The sequence below is a fragment of the Paroedura picta genome, chromosome 10, assembly GCF_049243985.1.
Source record: "Paroedura picta isolate Pp20150507F chromosome 10, Ppicta_v3.0, whole genome shotgun sequence".
In the NCBI taxonomy this organism is placed as follows: Eukaryota; Metazoa; Chordata; class Lepidosauria; order Squamata; family Gekkonidae; genus Paroedura; species Paroedura picta.
The window spans coordinates 86,088,912-86,112,979 of record NC_135378.1 but is presented as its reverse complement, the minus strand read 5'-3'; the positions used below and the strand labels follow the sequence as shown (position 1 = coordinate 86,112,979).

General features: G+C 52.4%; 3 protein-coding genes across 8 annotated transcripts; 2 read left to right on the top strand and 1 right to left on the bottom strand.

The window, feature by feature from the left end:
* Positions 1–25: 25 nt before the first annotated feature.
* On the top strand, positions 26–4,249 carry LOC143819533 (N-acetyltransferase 8F1-like). Its single transcript, XM_077301272.1, has 2 exons — positions 26–202; positions 982–4,249. The coding sequence occupies exon 2, from the start codon at positions 998–1,000 to the stop codon at positions 1,661–1,663; it is 666 nt and encodes a 221-aa protein (XP_077157387.1). The 5' UTR covers positions 26–202; positions 982–997; the 3' UTR covers positions 1,664–4,249.
* Positions 4,250–7,536: 3,287 nt separating this feature from the next.
* Positions 7,537–12,259, top strand: NAT8 (N-acetyltransferase 8 (putative)). Of its 6 annotated transcripts, none has more exons than XR_013224999.1 (3): positions 7,537–7,774; positions 10,091–11,917; positions 12,049–12,259. XR_013224999.1 is itself a non-coding variant. In XM_077301251.1 (2 exons), the coding sequence occupies exon 2, from the start codon at positions 10,114–10,116 to the stop codon at positions 10,783–10,785; it is 672 nt and encodes a 223-aa protein (XP_077157366.1). In that variant the 5' UTR covers positions 7,537–7,774; positions 10,091–10,113; the 3' UTR covers positions 10,786–12,259. The 6 variants fall into 6 exon arrangements, 3 of the variants coding, with proteins under 3 accessions (XP_077157366.1, XP_077157368.1, XP_077157369.1); XR_013224997.1 differs by having other exon boundaries at positions 11,999–12,259; XR_013224998.1 differs by having other exon boundaries at positions 10,091–11,956.
* A 774-nt stretch (positions 12,260–13,033) lies between these two features.
* LOC143819524 (PC-esterase domain-containing protein 1A-like) lies at positions 13,034–23,521 on the bottom strand. Its single transcript, XM_077301250.1, has 7 exons — positions 23,431–23,521; positions 20,480–20,607; positions 19,381–19,460; positions 17,922–18,154; positions 17,685–17,835; positions 16,001–16,247; positions 13,034–14,370 (listed from the first exon to the last, which is right to left on the bottom strand). Exons 2-7 carry the CDS (start codon positions 20,550–20,552, stop codon positions 14,162–14,164), a joined length of 993 nt encoding a protein of 330 aa, XP_077157365.1. The 5' UTR covers positions 20,553–20,607; positions 23,431–23,521; the 3' UTR covers positions 13,034–14,161.
* Between the last annotated feature and the right edge of the window lie 547 nt (positions 23,522–24,068).

The window sequence follows — 24,068 nt, the reverse complement described above, 5'->3', positions numbered from 1 at the left end:
GTCGGCGACGGACGCTCTAGCCGAACTCTGTGGTGGGAGCGGGGCTGGACAGGGCGCGGGAAATGACGTCACCGGAAGCCGTTGCTTTGTTCCGGCGTGTCGCCAAAAGGGCGCCGTGGCTAAGGGGCAAGCCGAGTCCCTGTTTCTCCCGGCGGGAAGCTCCCGGCCGCCGCCCTCCCGCTGGGCCTGGCATCTGATGCAGGTGAGGGGGCTGCGAGGACAAGAGGCGCAGACACATGGCTGCCCGGCCTACCTCTCAGGGTTGTTGTGGGGGATAAAACTGGGGAGCGCCATGCAAGGCTGAGCTCGGGCCAGTAAAGTACTCCCAGCCTGGCCTACCCCACGGGGTCATTGTGAGGATAAAATGGAGAAGAACAATAGATGCTGCTTTGAAGAAAGTGAATAAAAATAAGTAAACGCAGGAGAATTGTGGCCACGGGTGAGGTGACTAGATTGCCCTACTTTTGGAGGGACATCTGGGGGTACCTGGCAAATTGTACTTATGTTGAAATTAAATATATATACATTAAAATACGATTATTGCATTCTATGAAACTTTGTTGCTCCATATAGGCCACATTTTTAATCAAGACCCCCCCCCTCCAGTCAATGGTGTCCCTCTTTACCAATGTTAAAATCTGGTCACCTTAGCCAAGGGCTATTTGGATGTCTCCCTGTATCCAGCTCAGTAATCGCAGCAGCCTCTGATCTGGAGAACTGGGTTTGATTCCGCATTTCTCCTCCACATGTGCCCAGGCAGACCCAGTTCTCCCCGAGCTCTTTCAAGTGCACCTCCCTCACAGGGTGCCTGTTGTGAGCAGAGGAAGGGAAGGCGATTCTTAGCTGCTTTGGGACTCCTTGGGCAGTGAATAGCAGGGTACCCAAAGCCAGCCCTTCTGTATGGAGGAGCAGTAGACGCAATCTGCCTATGGTCAGGGTGCCTTTTGAGTAAAACAATCCCAAGACTGCTTTTTGTTCCAGCTCTGCCCACGGCACTATGGTGCCTTTCCGAATCCGCGAGTACCGAGACGAGGATTACGAGACGGTGCGTGAATTCTTTGCCACGGGGATGAGCGAGTACGTGCCCACGCTGTGCGTCCACATGCTGAAGCAGCCATGGCTGATCCTCCTCCTGGCCTGCACCTTCTGCCTGCTGCTCGCCAGCTCCAAATCCCTCCTCCTGCCCATCCTCGCCATCACTCTGCTGCTGGCCGTGGGGCGGCAGCTGCTGGGCTACGTCTGGTCCCGGTACATTGACCACTGCTTGCAAGATGACCTGCTGGACATCCGGGCGACGTACCTGCGGGGCAAAGACTCCTGCTTCTGGGTGGCGGAGGCAGACGAGTGCGTGGTGGCGATGGTGGGGGCCCGGCCCTCCGAGGAACACCGAGAGGAGCTCATGCTAAAGCGCATGTCAGTCCGCAAGGACTACCGAGGCCTCGGCATTGCCAAGGCCCTTTGCAAGACGGTCATCTCCTTTGCCCGAGAGCGCGGCTACCGGTCAGTAGTGCTCAACACCCTCATGGTGCAGCACGAAGCCCGCGCCCTGTACAGCGGTGTCGGTTTCCACGTGTACCACCACTACGTCTTGCCCACCTTCTACGGCAACTTGGCCAACTGTGTTGTTTCCAAACATCGATACGACATCCCCTCGGTGGGCTGAGCTGGGAGCCGGAACCCAGCCTGTGGCTGTTGGCCGGACTTGGTGTTTCAACCGGTTTGTCCCTCGGGCAGCAGATTCCGTGGAAAGAAAAGAACGGGGGGGTGTCACTCTTTGGTGTTGGGCGAAGGGGCAGGGCTCCGTTTTTGTACACCTGGAGTGTTACTTTTCAGGTTATTTTCAAGAAGGCGTTCAATGGGAATCATATCCTGAGGGAGCTTAGTAATGAAGGATGCTGGAACAATCTATATATTTTTCTCTCTCCCCCCCCCCCCCACATCTGCTGTGTGCTTGCAATACCTGGAGTCTTGACTGGGAGGAAGGTGGGAATGTAACATAAGCAGAGCTCTGCTGGTTCAGACTGGTAGGCCAGCCTCCCGTCTCACACAGTGGCCGACCAGTTCCTCTGGAGGGACAACAGGGCAGAGAAGCTGAGGCCTTCCCCTGAAAAGAACATTCAAAGAGCCCTGCTGGATCAGACCCGTGGTCCATCCAGTCCTGGATTTCATCTTGCAGAGTGAATAACCAGTTTCTTGAGAGGGCCAACGGCAGGAAATAAGGGCTGAGGCCTTCCTCTGACGGTGCCTCCTGCCTCTGGGATTCAGAGGTTTAGTGTCTCTGAACATGGAGGTTCCCCTCAGCCATTATGTCTAGTAGCCATTGATAGACTTGCCCTCCATGAATCTGACCCTTTTTTTAAAGCTTGTGGCCCGTCACTACATCCTCTGGTCAGCGAATTCCACATTTGAATCCCTCTATCTCTTTTTGGCCATCCTGAACCGACTGCCCATCGGCTTCATTGGATGCCCTCGAGTTCTAGTATTTGAAGAGTAGGAGGGGAAAAAATTATCTCAGATCTTCCCCCCCCCCCAAAAAAAAACGCATAGTTTGACAAACCTCTATCACATCCCCCCCTTCCTCCTCTTGGTTGCCCTCCTCTGCCCTTGGTCCAGCCCCGCAATGTCCTTTTGGAGATACAGTGGCTTGAACAGGATGCAGAATTCCAAACGAGGCTACCCCATAGATCCTCACAGGGGGATGACAAGAGCGCCTGTTTTATTCTCAGTCCCTTTCCTAATAATCCCTAACGCAGAGTTTGCCTTTTTCGCTGCTGCAGCCCACTCGGCTGACCCTTCCACTGAGTTCTCCACCACAACCTCAAGATCATTTCCCCCCTTGGTCTCCACAAGTTCATTAGCCGGTCTTTGAAATTGGGATAGTTTTGGTCCCCATGTGCATCACCTGGCACTGACCCGCAGTGAACTTCATTAGCCGTTCCTCTGGCTTCAAGGGAGGCTTTCTTTGCTGCTGTGGGGTGTCCTCCTCCAGCCTCATGGTGCAATTCCAAGCTTCTCAGCACTTTTGCCTCAGGGTCACTGTTTTGAAAGAGAGAGAAAGGGAAGACAAGGTCTCGAAATGTTACATGGCTGGAGCGTGGCCCAGAAGCCAGGGTGCCCCATTGCCAGTGTCAAAAAGATCTCTTTGCCTTCTCCAGCAGACTCGTCACATCCAGAGGCCTTGTCTCCATTTTGTCTCGACACAGAAAGGTTTGCCCGTTTCCCCGGGGGAGGGGGGGGAGTCCAGTACGCGCCTGTCGGCATGACGTCAAACACATGCCGTCTTCCTGCCCTCCTTTTCCTGCAGCTCAGTTCAGAAATAAAAGCAAACCATGATTTGGCGCTGGGCAAGCCTTGCTTCTCAAAACCCTTCCTCTCTTTGCAAAAGTTTCCTCCTGTTCTGGAATCCTGGTTGGCAGTTTACACAGAAAAACTGATTTTATAAACAGGGCAAGAGTCCAGTAGCACCTTAAAGAGTAACAAAATTTGTGGCTGGGTAGGAGCTTTACGGGAGCTATGACCCACAAAAGCTCCTCCCTTGCCACAAATGTTAGTCCTCAAGACGCTCCTGGACTCTTGGTTCTTTTCTGCTGCTACATAGAGATTAACACAGCTGCCATCTCGATGTATCTCCATAGAAGGCACCATGTTTATCTGTACAGAATGGAAATCCATCAGCCTTGTGATATAAGGAAAGATGGGTTTACGCTCTAGCTGTATCTGAAGAATACTTTGGGCAGATCCTGCGTTGAGCAGGGGGGTTGGACTAGATGGCCTGCATGGCCCCTTCCAACTCAAATTTTCACAGCCAGAGTAGTTCAGCAGTGGAATAGGCTGCCTAAGGAGGTGGTGAGCTCCCCCTCACTGGCAGTCTTCAATCAAAGGTTGGATACACACTTTTCTTGGATGCTTTAGGATGCTTAGGGCTGATCCTGCATTGAGCAGGGGGTTGGACTAGATGGCCTGTATGGCCCCTTCCAACTCTATGGTTCTGTGAAGAAGTGAACAGTAACTCCTGAAAGCTCCTCCCCTGCCCCAGATGGTGTTAATCTTTCTGGTGCTCATGAACTCCTGCTAAGGACAGACTGACACAGCGACCCCTCTGGATTTGATGAAGGCATGCAAAGGGGCAAGTTGCGTCTCCTCTCATTTTCTGGACCTCATCTGAATGCAAGGGTTCAAAACCATGCTGCTTTTCCTACGTTGATCAATGTAATTTTATTTGTATTCAAATACAGCGCTATTGAACGTACTTTGGAGAGTGTCTGACTTTTGTCTTTTACCTCATTGGTTTCGTCTCAGCAGCTTGACATCATTCCCTTCTTCATTCTTTTGTAATCTTCACAACAACCCTGCAAGGCAGGTTAAGCTGAGACGGACCGACCTTCGATGACCACGAGGGGATTCAAAACTGGGTTTCCCAGATCCTAATCCAACAATTTTGGGAGGTGGTGGGTTCTCCTCCTTTAGGAGGTTTTAAGCAGAGGTTAGATAGCCGTCTTACAGGGATGCTGATTCTGTGAACTTGGCCAGATGAGCTTGGCTTTTGTGGCCCTTGCTGATCAGGTGTAAGAAGGTGAATTTCCTCCAGGCCAGACTGATCAAGGGTTCTGGGTTTTTTTGGGGGGAGGGCATTATCTGGACATGGAATTGGGGTCACTGTGGATAGGCTGGTAGTTGTGAATTTCCTGCATTGTGCAGGGGGTTGGACTAGATGACCCTGTAGGTCCCTTCCAGTTCTATGATTCAGTCTGAGAGATCCTCAGCTTTTCTCCTGTGGGTACCCACCAATACTTTTTCCGGCATCCCGCAAGTCCCTCTCGAAAGTAGGTGGAGCCAAGTGGTCTTTTGCCCAGCAAGATTTCTGATTGGCTATTAGGGACATGATTGGCTTTGCCGATATTTAAAAATGTTGCTTCAGAGTTATAAAGGAGCCCACAGGCTCCAAAAGGTAGGAGATCCTTCTGTAAAGATTCCTCTGTGCGGTTTCACATCCAAACTTCCCTCCCTGGGTGCTTGTGAGGGGGAAATGGTGGAAAGAAGACCTGCCTACATAGCCCTAGAGCCTATGAAAGGACGGGCATGCAGGGTTAAGAAAAACGATATAGTAAATGGATCCTTGCTAAGGTCTGGGGAATCCTGCAAAGGAAACAGGTAAGAAAATATTCTGTCATTTGGGCCAGAATGCAATTTGGAGGGGAGGGGGAGGCTAGTGGCAAGAACCTCAGAAGCTGCCCAGGGAAGGTCCATCTGAGCCAGCATCCTGTCTCACCCAGTGGACAACCAGCTCCTCTGGAGAGCCAGCCACAGGGAATAGAGGCCAAGGCCTTTTATGATGGTGCCTCCCACCTCTGGGATTCAGGGGATTAGTGCCTCTGGATGTGGAGGCTCCCCTCCGTCATCACAGCTAGTAGTGACTGAGAGACATATCCTCCGTGAATCCCTCCAATCCCCTTTTCAAGCTGTTTATTCCCACTATATCCTCTGGCGGCCAATTCCGCATTTTAATTACTCTCTGTGTAAAGTGGTATTTCCTTTTGTCCACCCTGAACCTACTGCCCATCAGCTTCATTTGGATTCCCTTGAGGTCGAGTATTTGGGGAGAGGAAGAAAAAGGGTTCTTTGTCAACTTCTCCTCCTGGTGCATAATTTTATAAACCTCAACCATGTCCAGAGGAGGGTTTGGGCACCAGGCTGGTTCTGTAGAGGAAGGGGCATTTGCTGCTAGACTGTTCATTAGAAAATAATTTAACGGAGAGTATAAGGCATCCGGCCCTCTCAATTCCTGGCAAATAGAAGGGGAAGAAATGGAGATAGTGACAGATTTTATTTTCCTGGGCTCCAAGATCACTGCAGATGGGGACTGCAGCAAAGAAATTAAAAGACGCTTGCTCCTGGGGAGGAAAGCTATTGCAAATCTAGACAGCATCCTAAAAAGCAGAGACATCACCCTGCCAACAAAAGTGCGTTTAGTCAAGGCTATGGTCTTCCCAGTTGCAATGTATGGCTGCGAAAGTTGGACCATAAGGAAGGCCGAGCGTCAAAGAATTGAGGCTTTTGAACTCTGGTGCTGGAGAAGACTCTTGCGAGTCCCTTGGACTGCAAGGCGAACAAACCGGTCAGTCCTAGAGGAGATCAGCCCTGACTGCTCCTTAGAAGGCCAGATCCTGAAGATGAAACTCAAATACTTTGGCCACCTCATGAGAAGGAAGGACTCCCTGGAGAAGAGCCTAATGCTGGGAGCGATCGAGGGCAAGAGAAGAAGGGGACGACAGAGAATGAGGTGGCTGGATGGAGTCACTGAAGCAGTCGGTGCAAACTTAAATGGACTCCGGGGACTGGTAGAGGACAGGAAGGCCTGGAGGATCATTGTCCATGGGGTCGCGATGGGTCGGACACGACTTCGCACATAACAACAACATAAGGAACCGGGACTAACAGCTTCTCTGACTGGTAGACTTTGACTCCCCTTAAAGCCGTAAACTAGGCCAAGAAAGGTTGCTCTTCCTTGGTGTTTGAAATTACTTAGGAAGGCCAAGTGTTGGGCAACCTACAGTGTGCCTTAATTCAGGCCTCGGTATTTTTGCTGCCTTTGCCCATAGAAAACGTCTGAATCTGCAGACCAGCTCTTTTTCTCTGCAAACTTTGCTGAGTCAGTATGGTGGCCTAGTTAAGAACAGCAGACTCTGTTCTGGAGAACCCCCACTCCTTCACACGCAGCCAGCTGGGTGAGCTTGGTCTCGGTTTTCTTAGAGCTGTTCTCACAGAACAGTTCTCTCAGAACTCTCTCCACCCCACCTCCCTCGCCAGATTAGAGGCCGCCACTCTAAACCACTACGGCAGGGGTAGTCAACCTGTGGTCCTCCAGATGTTCATGGACTACAATTCCCATGAGCCCCTGCCAGCATTTGCTGGCAGGGGCTCATGGGAATTGAAGTCCATGAACATCTGGAGGACCACAGGTTAGCTACCCCTGCACTACGGCAAACTGGATCCCATAGTCCTTCGTTGTGTTCCAACAGTGATCTCGCGCTGCACCCATACCAAGCATGGGAGGGGTATTTTCAGGGATGTCTCTTGCGAGAGACAGACTTTCTTACCTGTACCCAGGCTGGCCACCTGTCGGGGGAAGGGGGGGACGGGACACAACCCCCTATGAGTTTGTTCTCCACATTAGCAGCACTGTCAAGATTCAGGGGTCTGAAGCAGCAAAACCAAGATAGAGCACCTTTAAGGCCAGCAAATATTTATTTCAAGTACAACTTTTCATGTGCTCACGTGTGTGTGTGTGTGTGTACACACACACTGATTTCTAGAATAAAACAAGGTACCACTGGGCTCAAAAAATTCCAGAAGCTGGAATCTGTCTAGCTGTACGTTTTTGATCGGGAGAAGCAGCAGATGATTTCTACGAGCAATTCTGTGGAAGGATCTCTTTCCTCGGCACACAGACGCTCCCTGCCGCCCTCTCCCTCCCTCCCTCGCACTCGCTCCCAGGAGCTGGGAGGTGGCAAGACTCCAAGTCCAGCCCTGTTGGGACAAGAGTTGGCCACTCATCAGGCCAGGCTCCTGCAGCAACACGCCCAGGGAAGCCACCTCAAAGACGGACGCGGTTTGGCCTCCCCTTGCCTCTGGCCGACCCTGGCGGGCTCTCCTCGCTGACAGCTGGGGAAGGAGGAGGACGCGGAGAGTCGGTGGCTGGCAGCTCTCCTGGAAACTTTCCAGAAAGACCAAGGGAGCAGCGGGGAAGGAGGCCCAGGCAGGGAGCTGGCAGCAGGTAAGAGAGAGCCGGGGGGGGGGGGCAGGCAGGTGAGATGCAGGGTGACCCACTAAACTGGGGGGGGGGGATTTGCTGGCACCGCACTCCACTGCGTTCCCCGACCTCTGCAGGCTCCACCCATAAATCATTCTCCACTATTGTCTCAGGAAAGGCTAGGGTTGCCAACCTCCAGGAGGGGGCTGGAGACATCCTGGAATTCCAACTGATCTCCAGGGGGAAGAGATCAGTTTCCCTGGAGGGCATTGCTGTTTTGGAGGGTGGACTCTATGGCAATAAACCCCACTTTGACACACACACACACCCTTCCGCAAAGCTGGCTTTCCTCAGCCTTCAGTCTCAAAAACTCCTGGGGATTTTTCAACCTAGAACTGGCAACTCTAGGGATTTTTTAAGCTAAAGGAACTTGGGATCTTTGAAGCAGAAATGCCTGGGAAAGCCTGCATGAAAAACAGAAGACCCTCCTCCCCTTGAACTCTGCCTACCCTTCCCCGGTTCTCTTGGAGCATTGTGATGCCCTTAAGAGCATTGTGATGTCCTCAAGAAGGAACGAACCCAGCGCCCTTCCTGCATTACCCGGCCTATGCAAATGTTGTTGCCTGCAGAACTAGTCTTGTGGCTTAGGCCAAGAGGCAGGGAAAGCCAGCCAGAAGCCAGAAGGGAAGCTCAAAAGGGCGGAGGCAGGAGGGGGAGTGTTGTGTAACTGGAAATCTGAGTCGGGCTTGCGTCCCTTGGGAGTTGAGCTATAAAACAAGGTAAAATTTTAACAATTATTTATTAAAGTGCACCAGTATTAGGTTAAAAACAAAGTAGAAACTATATTTTATAAAACGATGCCGATCTAACTGCACATGAACAGACCAAGATTATTCCGACCCTACTGACAGCGGCCCTAGCAGAGGGGGGGAACAGACTGTGGGGGAAGGAAGGAAGGAGAGGGAGAAAGAAGGGCCAGGGGTGGTTGAGGGGATGGCTAGAAGGGAGAGAGAAAGAAAGTGAAGGAGAAAGACAGGAAGCAAGTGAGAGGGAGAGAAAGAGACAGTAAGGAGAGGGAGAAATAGAGGAAGTCAGGGAATCAGGAAGGAAGAAGGAAGAAAGGAAGGCAAGCAGAGAGGTAGGTGAAAAGGGAGGGGATGGGGGGTGAAGGGCGGGGGGAATGGGGAGGGGGAGGTGGGGAGAAAAGAGGGGGTAGAGAGGAGTGTGTGCGTGGATGTGTGGGGTGGGGGAAGGGGTGGCAGAGTGGAGTGGGTGGGTGGGTGGGTGGCTGTGTGTGTGTGTGTGTCTGTGTGTTCGGGAAAGTGCCGGTGGGGAATGGCCAGTGGGATGGGACCGCAGGCGGGAAAGGAGCGTCCTTTCGCAAGGGCGAGGGGAAGGCTGCTTCTCCTCCTGTGCAGTGAGTCCCCAGGCAGGCAAGGCGAGGCTGGGCCAAGGCTCCCCATTGGCTGCTTGGCCCTGGAGTGACACTTGGAGGGCCCACTGAGTTTTTATCCCGGACAGAGCCCGCCCTTTCTCCTCCCCCTTAGGGCTTATATTTATTCCACTCCGCAGGAGCGGTTAAAGATGCACTCTTATCTAAAACCAACCATGAAGTTTAACTGGGTGGTCAAGGGAAATCTGTTAGGTGCAGCCCCAACAAATACTGGTATAGAGTTTCTTTTTGGAGCCCCACCTTCTAAGATACGTAATATCTAGGAACCCCACTGTCAACTATTGTTGTACTCTGCATAGAGAGTGCATCTCGTGTGTGTCAGAAAAACATTAAACCGGTATTTGGCCGCACCTTGGCTTTAGAATTCTCCTCTTTTCTGAACAGAAATGAAATTCACATAAGAGAGACGCGATTCTGAGTTTTCTGCTGAGACTCAAGCCAGTCTTATCACTCCGGCTGAGAACAGCAAGGGAAGAATACACTTTCCCATTTGCTCCTTGCGTTCCAAGTTGCCATTCAGCTAGATGGCCTTTGCATTCCGAGCAAGTCACGTGACTAACCTAGATCTGAATGGATCCAACTTACCAAAGAACAAAGAATCCTCATTCTGTTTCATGCCGAATGAACTGACTGCGGGTAACCAAAGAGAGGGGGATTTAATAGCAGAATGAAAGCCACCCCCTCCAGCATCACCTTTACACCCCCACTAGCACAAGAACTGCACATGACAGACCAGGGGATCCCAATGAGGCTTTGGGGGCGGAATTGGAGGTTACCATGGAATTGACCATGTGTTTTGGCCACTGGGTGACAGAGATGGGGCTAGATGGGGCATTGACCAGACCCAACAAGGGTTCCTCTTCATGTGTTCTTATGATGTTTCCCAGCCCGACAGGAATGTGACTTCGTCATGGGCGAATACCACATCCGTCTGTACGAAGACCAGGATCATGAGGCAGTGTGCACCATCTTCTCCAACGGCATCCAGGAGCACGCTCCAGCTGGCTTTTGGCACCTCCTCCGGGGCCCTCAGGCTCACCTGCTGCTGCTGGCCGTCTTCCTCGTGGCCTACACGATCTCCGCTTCTCTCCTCTTCTCCTGTGGAGTCGTAGCTGCCCTTTTGGTCGTTGGCTGGGTGTACATGAAAGGCCTCTGGGCCGAGTACGTCACAGCCGCCCTGGCCAACGACCTGCGGGACATCCGCAAGACCTACCTGGAGGCCAAAGATAGCTGCTTCTGGGTGGTGACGTCCCAAGAGGAGGTGGTGGGCATGGTGGCCGCTGTCCAGCCGGAGGACCCCTCTCAACGGGGCACAGCGCTGGAGTTGAAGCGCATGTCGGTGGCCAAGCCACACAGGGGCCGTGGCCTCTCCAAAGCACTTACCCGGACCGTCATCCGCTTTGCACAGGAGCGCGGGTACAAGGAGGTCGTCCTGGGCACTTCCATGGTGCAGGTGGCAGCACAGCGGGTCTACGAGAAAATGGGCTTCCGCAAGGTCAATGCACTTGCCCCCTCCCTCTTGGCCAAGCTCCTAAACTTCTACATCTTCTTCTATCGCTATGAGATTGCTGGATCGCGCTGACACCTTCCTCGAGAAGGGGCTGCCCCGGAACTGGAAGTGGAAAACAGGGCTTGTTGCGTCACTCATCCAAAAAGAACAAAACTTCAACTTGCTGGCTGTCCTAGTTGTTCTTCTGCTCAAACAAATGTCTATGCATTACCCAAGTATAGCTGAAATAAAATATTAATTCATAATTTGATAGTTTAATCATATATTTTATGCAGGAAAGCTTGATATATTCAATATTTCAATGTCCCGTTTTCTAACATATCTTCATCAGTGGCAAAAAAATTTAAACCAAGATTCATTTCACTAATCATAGAATCACAGAGTTGGAAGGGTCCTCCTGGGTCATCTAGTCCAACCCCTGCACTATGCAGGACACTCACAACCCTCTTGCTCATCCACTGTCACCTGCCATCCCTCCATCAGATGGCTATAATCTTGTTATTTCCTAGGCATTGTCCCAAAGGTAAACAATCTCAAGGCGGCTTTTTCACTGCTTTTTCCAGTATAAAAGATGCGATGCGAATACCTATCAAAATATGAATATTTTATTTCAACTAAAATTGAGTAATACATAGACATTTGTTTGAATAACAGAATTATTAGGACAGCCAGCGAGTTGAAGTGGCTGCAGAAGCGACACCATGGCAATGTGGGTAGAGTGTCAGATGAGGATTCAGGGGGTCTGGATTCGAATTCCCATGCTGCCATTGAAGCTGAGCCCAGTCACACACTCTTGGTGTGACCGCCTCTTCAAGCTGCAAACTCTGCCTTGAGGAATTCCTGGAGGTTTGGAAATGGCACCAGGAAGGGTAGTGTGCATGGATGGCAGTGAGCTAAGAGGCCATTCTAGGACTTCTGCACTATGGTATACCATAGAGTCCACCTCTGAAGGAACCATTTTTTTCTGGGAGAATGGATCTCTGTAGTCTTGAGAGCAGGTATAACTCCAAAACTCCAGTACCACCTGGGATGGCCAGTTCGCACAACTTGTGTGTCCGTTTCTTTAATTGTAATAAGTAGTGGCAGAGTTACTTTCAACTCTTTGCACCTGCTTGAGGGACTATTTTAGACATTCCATAATAGCTGCTAACAGCTTCTGAGCACCTTGGAAGGACTGTGTTTCACAATGAGCTTTTGGACGCTGGTAAATATGGTTTTTATATCCGATGCGTATATATAAGCAGTAAGTAGATTTTTACTTCATTTTTATATGTTTAATTTCTAGATATAAATGTAGATTCTGAGGAAGGATTTTCTTGAAAACATTTATACCAGGTGCTGTTCAAACGTCTACTGGAATTCCCATGAACTCTTTCCAATTTGAAATTTTGTGAAAATGTTGAGAACGCACACCCCAATTCTCACGCCTACTCAGGAGCAGGAACGGTGCTCCTGTAGGAGTCTCTCCTAATATTTTGGATTCCGCTGTGTATCCTTTTGGAAAGTAGAGCATTAAACATTCATTGTTATTGTTATCAAATGTTTACCTACCCTGTGTGGCCCATTCATTCTGGTCTCCCGGATAACTATAAGCAGAGTCAAGACTTAAGAAGTGGATGTGTGTTAATTTTGCTGTGTGGACTTTGTGCAAGATGCAAATTTCTGCTGGAAACGCAGGGCCCCAGCGTGTGAGGAGAAGGGGCTTTCATGCCCCCGGTCTCCACGGTTTTCCTTCTATGTACTCTACACGTAAGGCTACTGACCACAAAGGTGGTCAGTACAGGAATACACAAGAAGCTGCCTGAGCCTGAATCCGCTAACAGCCAGAATACACAGAATGGAGCAAGGAAACTCCAAATGAATCCGTGCAGGCTCAATACACCGTTTAAGGAGGCCCAAAGACCAGGTGCCACCAGGAGGTGCACCAGTGGGGCCAGGACTCCAGAAGCCCTCCCACTGCCCCCCCCCTTTCAGGCAGAACATCACTGCCCCAGCAGAGGGTTCCGCCTACGCCTTGGGGCTAATAGTCACAGAGGGGCCTCTGCACCATCTGTTTGTATGAAACCCCCAGTGAATGGGGGTCTGGCAGGGCAGCTGCAGTGGGCCTTGAGCAAGGCTACCCCTCCCACCATCTAGGCTGGGGGAGGGGACCTCTTGTCAGCACTCCAAATGGTTCGGATGCCATCCTGGGCAAGCACTCTGCACTGCCTCCTGCTGGCCATCCACAGTAGAGGCACGGTGGTTTCCTGGGCAAAGAGAAACAAGGTCCGCACCCCTCCGGCAAGAATAAAGAATACCTTAATTTAAATTTTTTTTTTAACACAGCAAAAACCCAAACAAACAAGAACTCCTGTAACAGCACATGGGCACCAATTCAAAAACACGCAAACAAACGAACAAACCACGCACGTAACAGCACATGGGCACAAATGCAGGGGATCCTCTTTAAATACTTTTCCCCGAGCAAATAATCTAACCCTCCTTCGCCCGCCACGAGAACCCAACAGGAACCTCGTAAGTGTGCAAAGTTACGGGACTCAACAGAACGCACGCATTCCACTGTCCAGCTGTCAACTCAAGCCTCTGGGAAGAGACCCGGAGAAGTAATTATTCCATCCTGCAATGTTTCACTATTGGGGAATGCCCCTCCCCGGCGGCTTTAAGCCCCAACAGGACAAAAGGGAAAGCAGAAAACAGACATCTGCCTTTTTCTCTGCTTAAAAGAGTTTCCCGTGGGTGCACTTCCGAATGGGGAAGCTGTCTAGGATGTTGTCAAAAGCCCCTTCCCCACTTCCACAGGCTGGGCCCGCAACAGCCCTGTGCTGTCCCTTTTCCAAGTAAACAAAAACCAGACAAAGAATTGAGAAAAAAACAACAGTGTCCACTCAGTTGCTCCAGAACAGGACTTTGGGTTCACTGCGACCCCAAGTTTGTCTTCATGTGTAAACTGTGACTTGTTGCAAACCGGGAAGTCTTCAGTTCCTCTGCCACGGGTGAAGGGAGGAGACGGAGGGCGTAAACAAGTCTGAAAACCCGTGAAGCTCGTCCCACAAAACCACAGCTGGTTGCTGTGCCTAATTGCAGCCCATGGAATGGAGCTGCGGGTACCAAACTGGAAGTGTCAAACTGGGAGGGCCCTCAAGCTTCCCAGAAGCCTCCACCTCAGTAAAAAACAAAACCCACCACCCTACTCCCAAAAGAATCCCTCCTGTGTGGTAACACCCTCTTCATCTGACAGGACTTCCAACAGACTGTACAATACATGCGCGTTCCCCCCTGATGCATGCTCATGGCGAGCAACATCAATATGTGCAAAAGGAACAGCTGCAAGTGAGCAACCTATAAAGGATAGTCCCTCTATGCTCCCAAAAGTCACCCCTTCCTCCCCTCTATTTCCAGAGGCCGTGGGGGGCCCCTTGGCAGAGGTGTCCATTTCAGGTAAGGCCCTCTAGTATGGGGTGGCGTCTTTCTGCCGGAAGACATGCCTGCACATGAGTAAGCCGCATTTCTTCTCGACCCGGCGGGTCCTCCTCTTCTGGCGACTGGAGCACGGATGGATATTTTCTTTGTTGCGGGACTGATAAAGTGAGAGGAGGCTTGGATCGGGGCCAGCAGCTGTGGCACTCCTGAAATCGTTGAAGGCACTAAGCGTAGCAGCTAGGGAAGGAGAGTGAGAATGAGAGAGGGATCAGAACAATGGGGTCAACAAACCCAGGATTGCTCGACAGAGTAAGTGCTACCCGCATTCTCCTTTTCCTTGCAGGGGGGGGGGGTGTCTGTTCCATGTGTGTTTTGACATGACACTGGTTTGCATCCGGCATATCTCCTTGCAGACAGAAACCTGCAAGTTTATATGCCAGACATAAACCGGTGTAATAATAACTCGGCCAGCAGAGGGAGAAAAACGCTTGCAGAATGGGGGAGGGGGAAATCCCAGAATTAAACTTCATTGGTCTCAGAGGTGCTCCTGAACTCAAACTTTGTTCTCACCATACTTCAGGTATTCCTGGATAGGTGAAAGTTCTTTGCATACTTCTGTTTTCAGGAGGCGCCCGCTAAGGGATCCACCTCAGACTGATTCCTGAGGGATCCACCCCAAACTTGTGCATGCAAATTTCAACACAGGGCAGTTTTACGCATAGACGGTTTCTGCACTGGCAAAACTGACAATCTTGCCCCTCTCTTTTCCGACCTGCCCTTACCCAAGGGGGAGGAAAGAAACCAAAGAAGCCGGGGAGATGAAGGAGAGTTAAGGGGCCAGCCTGTCCGTGATGCAAGACCCCAGACAGCTCTGAAGGTAAAAGGAGGAGGAGCCCCCTCAAGCACAGCATCCTGCTTTAATGCAGGGACGTGGGACTCCTCAAAGCAGGCGACTCCAGACTAGGTCTCACATGAACCTCAAGAGTCAGGGGCAGAGGGAACCTTGATGAACCACAGGCCAGCGGGGCTCAGGGAGTGACATCGGAGGAGGGCGTGGAGGCACCGATCCCAGCCAAAGGACAAGGACAGCTCATTCCACAACAGATCTAGGAAAGGTTATTATATGGCCAGAAGACCCAAAGCTTGTCGGGCCGCCAGGCAAGGGACGTTCGGAGGTGGTTCAACATTGCTCCCCACCCCAGTTTCTTGGAGAAGTGGGCCTGCACTTGAAAACCGGCACCGCTGGTCGTAAAGGTATATCTGGGCTCAAACTTGGTTCTGTTGGCTTCAGGCCAAGACGGCCGCCTCCCTTAAGCTGGTAAAAGCAATTCGTTTGGTAAAAATATTTCAGCAAAGCCCCGACTAAACCGATCTCTTGAGATCTTGGAAGCTAAGCAAGGTCAGATGGGGCCATGCGGGAGCACTGAGCCCGTACAGCAGGGGTAGTCAAACTGCGGCCCTCCAGATGTCCATGGACTACAATTCCCAGGAGCCCCTGCCAGCAAATGCTGGCAGGGGGCTCGTGGGAATTGTAGTCCATGGACATCTGGAGGGCTGCAGTTTGACTACCCCTGCCGTACAGTATGTGGTGCATCTCTTCAGCACATATTTTAATTGCAACTTAAGTTGCTATTTGAAAACTTTGGTCTCTGGCGGACTACTCACAAGGAACTAAGGGGGGTTCTCCCCTCCTTCATCTGGGGCAGTAAATCGAGGAGGAATTCCCATTTTGCTTTCTGCCAAAAAGCACGGCAGATGCCCTGGAGGGGGCAGAGGTCTGCCATGAAGCTCACACAAGCAGGATCCAAGGAAGGGGAGAAGGGGAGAGTCGGAAAGAGTGCCCAGATTCCCCTAAACCAGCACTCACCTTCCTGCGACTTGGTCTCAGGAATCGCCACATGCCAAGCATCTGCCACGTGAGCCAAGAGCAGGTGGGTGATCTGGCGGTGCACAATGTTGTTCCAGTGGATGCCGTCCTTCAGCCGGTGGCCCAGGTCGTGGCGGAAATGGAAGTGGAGGTCCAGCACATCAAAGAGGTGGAGGCCGGCCAGGGTGGCCCCGTAGAAGTTGCCCTCGATGACGTCACCGCGGAGGGACTGGCTCAAGTGCTGCAGCTGGGGGGAGGACGGGAAGATGGGGGGGCTGAAGGCCTTCTGGGGGGCATCGCCAGGGAACACGCTGCCCTCCCCGCCAAGGGCCCCCCTCCTTTCCCCCTCCAATTCCTCCTAACGTTAAAAGCTGGCTGGCAACGAATTGTATAGATGTTAGATGATGAAACAGTATTTAATTGTGGCTTTTTAAAGATTTCATTTTATAGTTGTTAATAATAATTTTCTGAGTTTTATTGTATTTCTAGACCATGCAAACTGCCCTGAGATGGTATGTCTGAGAGGGGCATTGTATAAATCAGTAAAAAAATAATGAACGCTACCAGAACCCCTGGCCATCATCATGCTGCCCCCCAAGAGCCAATGAGAAGTATTATTCACAAGCAAGCAGAGTGCTAAATACTTCTAAGCATTTTATAAACACTTTATATGTTTGTTGATTGTTTTAATTCAAATCCTAGAGTTGGAAGGGACCTCCTGGGTCATCTAGTCCAACCCCCTGCACTGTGCAGAATACTCACAACCCTCTCGCTCATCCACTGTCACCTGCCACCCCCTTGAACCTTCCCAGAATCAGCCTCTCCGTCAGATGGCTCTCCAGCCTCTGTTTAAAAATCTCCAAAGAGGGAGAACCCACCACCTCCCGAGGAAGCCTGTTCCACTGAGGAACCGCTCTGACTGTCAGGAACCTCTTCCGGATGTTTAGACGGAATTTCTTTTGAATTGGTTCTGGTCCATCCCCCTGGGGCTAAGGTTTTAATGGCAAACCTATATGTTGTAAACTGCCCCAAGCCAGTATCTGGGAGGGGCAGTCATACAAATCTAAATGAAATAAAAGGGGAGCCAAACAAGAGGACAGAAATTCGCGAGCATCCACAAAGGAGGTCACAGATCACTAACAGGCATGCAAAGACCTGAGGCCAGTGTGGTGTTGTGAGTAAGAGCAGTGAACTCTCATCCACTGAGCCAGTTCTCCCAGAGCTCTCTCAGCCCCACCTGCCGCACAAGGTGCCTGTTGCAGGGAGAGGGAGGGAAGACGACTGTAAGACACCTTGAGACACATGACGTCTGCTGGGTGACTTTGGCCCAATCTCCATTCTTTCAGGACTCTCTCAGCCCCAGTGCCTCTCGCAGGGTGAGGAAGGGAAGGCAATGGTTAAGCCGCTTTGAGACTCCTTCAGGTGGAGGAAGTGGGGCATAAAAGCCAACTCATATTCTTCTGCAGCACCTTAGACGCCAGCCAGACATTCAGAGTATAAACATTCGAAAGTCAAAGCCCCCTTGGTGCTCGGACTCTCGAAGGCAGGAAGGCCTCTGGTGCAGCTAGATGTGACTCTTGCTCTCCCGTGACACATCAACAGCAAGATAGTTTTTAACTGGAGATGTTGAGGACTCAACCCCTTTCCCAACCTCCCTTGGCCAACGGCAGCCTCTTCCTTTTACCTCCGGAATAAGAAAGCCCCCCGTAATCTTGTGGCCCAGCGGCATGGTCATGCTCCAGAGCACCAGGCAAGAGGGAGAAAGCACCGCGTCAAGTCTGTTGAAAACGGCCTGCAGGTTCATGCGGTACTCCTTCATGGAGGACGTGCCATACCTGCAGAGAAGAAAGCGGGCATCATGGGAATGCGGGCCAGCCGCACAAGGGGATCTTCCGGAGGCCGGCCCAGTTTCCAGCCCTACCTGGAGAGATCCCAAACGCAGGAGTTGAAGACCAAGACGTCCGGTTGGGGGCCGGCCCGGAAGTCGTCCAAGATGCTCTCCAGGTACTCGGAGTAGACGCGGGTGAGGAAGTAGAAGCGGACCAGGTGGTAGTCCGTGCGGTACTGGCGGACTTCGCGGTAGTGGGTGCCGTTGTGCAGCTCCCCCAGGACCCCCCCTTCAATTAACTGGTCATTTTCAAAGCAGAGCTCCCCCTGTGGGAGGGGAGGAGGAGGTAGTGTTGAATCTTCCTGGGTCTTGCATCCCTTCCCTAACAGCGTCTCCCTCCCGGGACCCACAGGACACAGTTTGTGGCTCGCAAAAGTGATGGACTTGTCCTGTTTGCAGAGCCAGCACTGCCGTTAGAGCTTCAAACTAGGAACCGGGAGGGTCGGGTTCGAATCCCCTCTCTCCCCTGGAAGCTTGGGCCAGTCACCCGCTCTCAGCTTAACCTACCTCACAGGAACGGAGTCCCATTTTGTTTTTATTAATATTTCTGTGATTTTATAAACAACTAGAATTAAAGCCCGTTGTGGCGGATACAGTGGGCACTAGCAGTGGGGAGAGGAAGAAAAGAGCAAAGAGAGAGGGAGGTAGAAAGAAAGAGAGTGATTAAGATAGAGAGAGCTTGGAATTGGGGAGAGGAAGGGGAGGGGTTGTCCGCTACTGGAGGGAAGAAACAGCCAAGCCATGTGTGACTCTCTGCAGATTTGAGGCCTAATGCACAGAGTTGTTGTGCAGATGAAACAGGAGGCCAAAGAACCTCTGCAACACTATCCAGCTTCATCTGCACAACAACCCTGTGTAGTAGGCCTCATGGCTTGGCTGTTTCTTCCCTCCATCACTGAGGCTGGCCAGAGCAGTATTTTAAGTGAGAAGGGGCTTTTCTGTCAGCCTACTGTTTGGCAGAAGGGGAAAGTTCCCCCCCCCCTCAAAAGGAAGGCCCTCAGGCTCCCCTGCGTTGCTCTTGGAAAGGCCTCCCTCCCCTCAGTCAGGGCCTGTCAGAGGCTCCTTCACAGCAGGCCTGAAGGGAGGGGGGCAGGAGGGAGCGCACCCTGCAGCCTCCTACCAATTCTGACAGTGGTCTGAGGTAAAGAGAGGGAAGTTACAGTTGGACTTGACAGTTAGGGGCGGGAGACACAGCCTTATTGGGCAGGAGTTGCAGCCTGATTGGGCTGTTGGGGGCGGGTACCAGTGGGGCTGGGCCAATCCAGACGCACTCAGGACCCAGAAAAGACTCCACCCAGGAGGGCTTTTCACAATTATATAAGCAGCAAAGTATTAAAGATGTACATGTGGCACGTGTTGTAAATTGCCACCAGCCTGCATGCAGGGAAGGGAGGTGTATTAAAATCTATTATTATTATTATTGCAAAACAACAACAGGGAAAGTCAAACCTCAACTGCCCCCAGTCACAGAGCAAGCAGCCTACATAGGTACCTTGGACTTCATTTGTGACGAGGAAAGTAGGGAGTCATGCTGCAGAATCCAGATGAGGTCTTTATACACCGACCTCTGGACTGCAAAGGAGAGTCAGGGAGAGAAAGTAAGAACTGTATGTACTCAGCCCCCTGACACCCTGCAAAAGAACCTCAGAAGAGCCCTGCTGGGTCAGACTTGTGGTCCATCTAGCCCACCATCCCGTCTCCCCCAGGGGCCAGCCAGTTCCTCTGCAGGGCCAGCCACAGGGCAGAGAGGCCGAGGCCTTCCCCTGAGAAGACCCTCGGAAGAGCCCTGCTGGGTCAGGCCAGGGAGGGTCCCTCCAGTCCAGCCTCCCGTCTCACCCAGGGGCCAGCCAGTTCCTCTGCAGGGCCAGCCACAGGGCAGAGAGGCCGAGGCCTTCCCCTGAGAAGACCCTCAGAAGAGCCCTGCTGGGTCAGGCCAGGGAGGGTCCCTCCAGTCCAGCCTCCCATCTCACCCAGGGGCCAGCCAGTTCCTCTGCAGGGCCAGCCACAGGGCAGAGAGGCCGAGGCCTTCCCCTGAGAAGACCCTCAGAAGAGCCCTGCTGGGTCAGGCCAGGGAGGGTCCCTCCAGTCCAGCCTCCCGTCTCACCCAGGGGCCAGCCAGTTCCTCTGCAGGGCCAGCCACAGGGCAGGGAGGCCGAGGCCTTCCCCTGAGAAGACCCTCAAAAGCTCACACCTTGAATAAATCTTTGTTAGTCTTAAAGGTCCCCTGGACTCTGATCTTATTGTACTGAGAAGGGAGGCCAGATCACCCCCCCCCCCCAAATCTGTGCCTTTGAGCAAGCGGAGCAGAAGCAGAAGGCCATAAACATAAAAAGACTCCTTGACTTTTGGCAGCAGACCAGAGCCCAGGATTTTTACAGCCCATAAAAACTTTACAGCTTTTGCGGCAGATAAAATGAGTGCCATAAGAATTCAGCCGTGGGGGGGGGGGGATTGGGCTGGGCAGAGCCGAAAACCCTCTGGACATCTGGAGAGGCACAGTGTTGACCACCCCTGGCTGAGACCAAGGAGTTCCCCCCCCAAGCATTTGCTTGTGTGTGCCAGAGGTCTCTCCCGCAGCCGCGCAGACTTACTCGAGTCGCCCAGGACGGCCACGAACTTGTTGTGCAGCAGCTGCCGGACCTCCTCCGTACGGAAATTGGGCATCGTGTTCCGTGGGTAACGTCTCGCCCGACTCCTGTGAGAAGCACGGGTGGGAGGTCTGCAAGAGCGTGGGAGGAGGAAAAGGGTGTTTGCCACAGACACCCTCAGAAACACGCCGGCCCTTTGGCTGAACCCACGAGCAGAAGAGCCTCCCCGGGTGTCCAGCTGCAATTTTGGCTTAATTGGTCATGGCATGGGGTTTTTGCTCTGCAAAATGCAAACGTTACTGCGACAGCCTAGTCCGTTTCTCTTGCATTCTCTTTTCCTTTATTCTTTGTTGAACTTTTTTTGTTGAAACATTTCTCATGAAACTATCTTTTAAAAAAAGAAACAGGTCATGGACTACGGGAGCCAGAGGGACCGGACCAGGTCCTGCGTGTCCCTCAGTCTTGAAACAAACTGACCAAAGGACTCTGTGAACCTGAATTTTAAGTTCCAGAGAGACGCTTGGGAGTCCTTCTGCTGGAAACAAGCAACTGTTCTCCCCCTGGTTTCTGCACAGGCCCATTTTTAATGCTGGGTTGGGGCCATTTATTTCGTGGTTACCTCACTTTTCGTTCTCCCCTCTCCTGCGAGGGAGGGAGGCCAGGCTGAGAGTGCGAGACTGGCCCACTTTTCGTTCTCCTCTCCATTCTACCTCCCAACCACCCTGTGAGGGAGGCCAGTCCAAGAGCGTATGACTGGCCCTGGGTCACTCAGTAAGCCTCTATGGTACAGGGGGACTTGAAACTGGGTCTCCCAGACATTAGCTTGGCGCTTTGATCGTTACACCCCCCTGCCCCTAATTTAAGCTCTGTTGGTCTTCAAGGCACCACTGGATTCAAACTTTGCTCTATTGCTCAAGCCCACACGGCTACCTCCTGGATCCAGATTCAAGTATGATTCTTCACATTCTCACATTTTGGAACCCCCTTGCCAGCCGACTGATCCTGTCGTACTAATAATCTGCCTTTTTATACCATTTTTCTCTTCCAAGAGTCCCTCGGTGGCTTCTTTTTACAGCTCATCCCCTGAACCTCTTGTTGGTCTCAAGGCTGTGGCTGGACTCGAACCCAGTTCTTCTCCTTTAGACCAACACAGCTACCCTCTGAAAGAGTTCTAATTATTAGGCCAGCGTATAACAGGCAGGGTGGCATTTCGCTTGTGGCAGGATCCAGTCCCTGGGCTGGTGGGATCTCTGTTGGGAGGTCTGCAGCTTCCAGCACAGAATCGTTTGCAAGTCTGTGACAACACGGCTTCTTTCCGAGACTAGCATGAGCCAGGCTGACCAACAGTTGAGTAGTTATGTGTCCAACTGATCTGACTGCATTCGAACGGGATATATTTTTATCCAGTGCAGCATCCCAGGGCAGATCCGAAGTCACCTTTTCATTGGTTCAGATCATCTGTCCATCAAAGGCTGCCGGGTCCTTTTAAGCTGGAGATTGGACCTGGGAGCCCCGGCCTGCCCTGCAGAGATGCTCTACGTTCCTGAAGGAGCCCATCGGTCCATCCAGGTCAGTATTGTCTGCTCAGACTGGCAGCTGCTCTCCAGGGTCTCAGGACAAGGTATTTTCCCATCCTCCGCTGCAGGGCTGTTGGTACCTGGACATGCCGGGGGGGATTGAACGGGGGCCTTTTGGCAGGCCAAGCAGAGTCTTTCCCTCTGAGCTGTGCGCCCTGGCCCTCCTGGACATGGCATTCCCAGCAGCCCACCCACCACCACCGCTTTGACCCTGGGGGATGTTACATCCCCCCCCCCCACCTCCGACCTGGATGGCCCAGATTGGCTGGATTTCTCCCAATCGCAGAAGCTAAATCAAGTTGGCCTCCAGGGAGCCCACGGACCCTGCCCGAGAGTTCAACCTCCAAAGCAAAGATTTTCTCCAGGGGATGTGACCTCCATTGTTTGGAGAGGACCTGGAATTCTGGGATCTCCAGGTCTCACCTGGAGGTTGGCAGCCTTACTAGGATGAGTCTTGCAGAGGCAGACAGCATGCCCCGCCCTCCTCTAGTTCTACGCCAAAATCTTCTGGCATCTCCCAACCGAGTGCTGGGGTCGGACACAGCCACACCCTTCCTTCCTTGCCAAACCAAGCTCCTAATCCTCATGGAGAGCCAACTGACAGTCCAAGCTGAGAGCCAGTGGGATACGGTGGTGAAAGGGGCAACCTAGGATCTGGGAAGGGGCCTGCTCTGCCACGGAAGCTCAAAGGGGATCCTGGGGCCAGTCCCTTCCTCTCTGCCTGACCTACCTCGCAGGGTTGTTGTGGGGCTAAAGTAGAGGCAAGAAGAAAGGTGTCAGGTGCTGGGGTCCCTGCCGGGAGAGGCAGGCAGGTTGTAATTAGGGTCGATAGATAAGAATGAGCCACACAGAGGGGCGCCTTCTCCTCCCTCCCCAATTTACGGAGGGAAATCACCCGTCTTCCTCGGAGGGGCGTCTATTCAGACGTGACGCTTTCAGCCCGAGGAGGAGAGGCTGGCTCTCCGCCGCCTTATAGGCTGCAGGGCCCGTCCTGAGCCAATGCAATCGGGAGCTCTGCCCGTTCTAGACCTCGGCCGGCGAACGTGTGAATCGGAAGCGAAAGCGGGCAGCGAGTTTTGCTTCCAGCTCCAGGCAGAGCCGGGCGTTGCAGGGGGCAGAACGAGCCCTCTCAACGGATCTCGATCCGGCTTGTGCGAATTCACCCTGTGCAAAGCTCTGCCGCCTGCGCGAGAGTCCGGATGCGACCCTCCCCCTTTCCCAAAATACGCCGCCCTTTGCTCTGCTGGACTCTCCTTCCACCCCAGAAAAGGGCTCAGGGTCGCAAACGCGCCCGTGCAAAAGACGCCTCCCCCACCCCTCTTTTTCTTTCCTTGCAAAAGCGGGAAAGAGAGAAGGTCTCCCAAGGGTGCGACCCACCTCCCCCAACCAGCAAACCCCCGCCGCCTGCAGCGCCGAGCACGTGCGGATTGGAACCCGGGCCCGGCGGGGACTCGCGCGCCCCCTGCTGGCCGCCGTCGGGTGTTTGAAAAGGCGCCTCCACAGCGCCCCCCCCCGGCAAGAACAGAAAAAGGGCTCCGCGCGAAGACGGCTGTGTGTTGCAGTTACCAACCTCCTGGGCAGACCAGGATATCTCCCGGAGTCATAGCTGGTCGCCAAATTTAAGGATCATACATACTGGAAGCTCTGATTGGTTGCTTTCTCGATCGTAATTAGTTATAACTTTGTTGTATTGCTTAGCCATTGTGACTATTCTAAAACTATTTGAAAAGCACGTTGTTAGGAAAAAGCTCTCTCTTGGTGCTGTCTTGTGTGATTTTGCTGCACACTGTTCTTGCTGAGCTATTTGATTCGACATTACCTCTGCACCGTGGCTCTGTTTTGACTTTGCTATTATTGAGGAAGGCGTTACTTAAGGAAGATACGTAACATCTGAATCAGGGGTACTCAACCTGTGGTCCTCCAGTCCATGGACTACAATTCTCATGAGCCCCTGACAGCATTTGCTTGCAGGGGATCATGGGAATTGCAGTCCATGAATATCTGGAGGACCATAG

Excerpts from the sequence above, each read along its gene's own strand:
- LOC143819533 (XM_077301272.1), top strand. The coding sequence starts at position 998 with ATGGTGCCTTTCCGAATCCGCGAGTACCGAGACGAGGATTACGAGACG.
- NAT8 (XM_077301251.1), top strand. The coding sequence starts at position 10,114 with ATGGGCGAATACCACATCCGTCTGTACGAAGACCAGGATCATGAGGCA.
- LOC143819524 (XM_077301250.1), bottom strand. The coding sequence starts at position 20,552 with ATGCCCAATTTCCGTACGGAGGAGGTCCGGCAGCTGCTGCACAACAAG. Across the intron at positions 19,461-20,479 it reads GGCCGTCCTGGGCGACTCGA|TCCAGAGGTCGGTGTATAAA; the intron begins GTAAGTCTGCGC and ends TCTCCTTTGCAG. Across the intron at positions 17,836-17,921 it reads TGCGTTTGGGATCTCTCCAG|GTATGGCACGTCCTCCATGA; the intron begins GTAGGGCTGGAA and ends TCTTCTCTGCAG.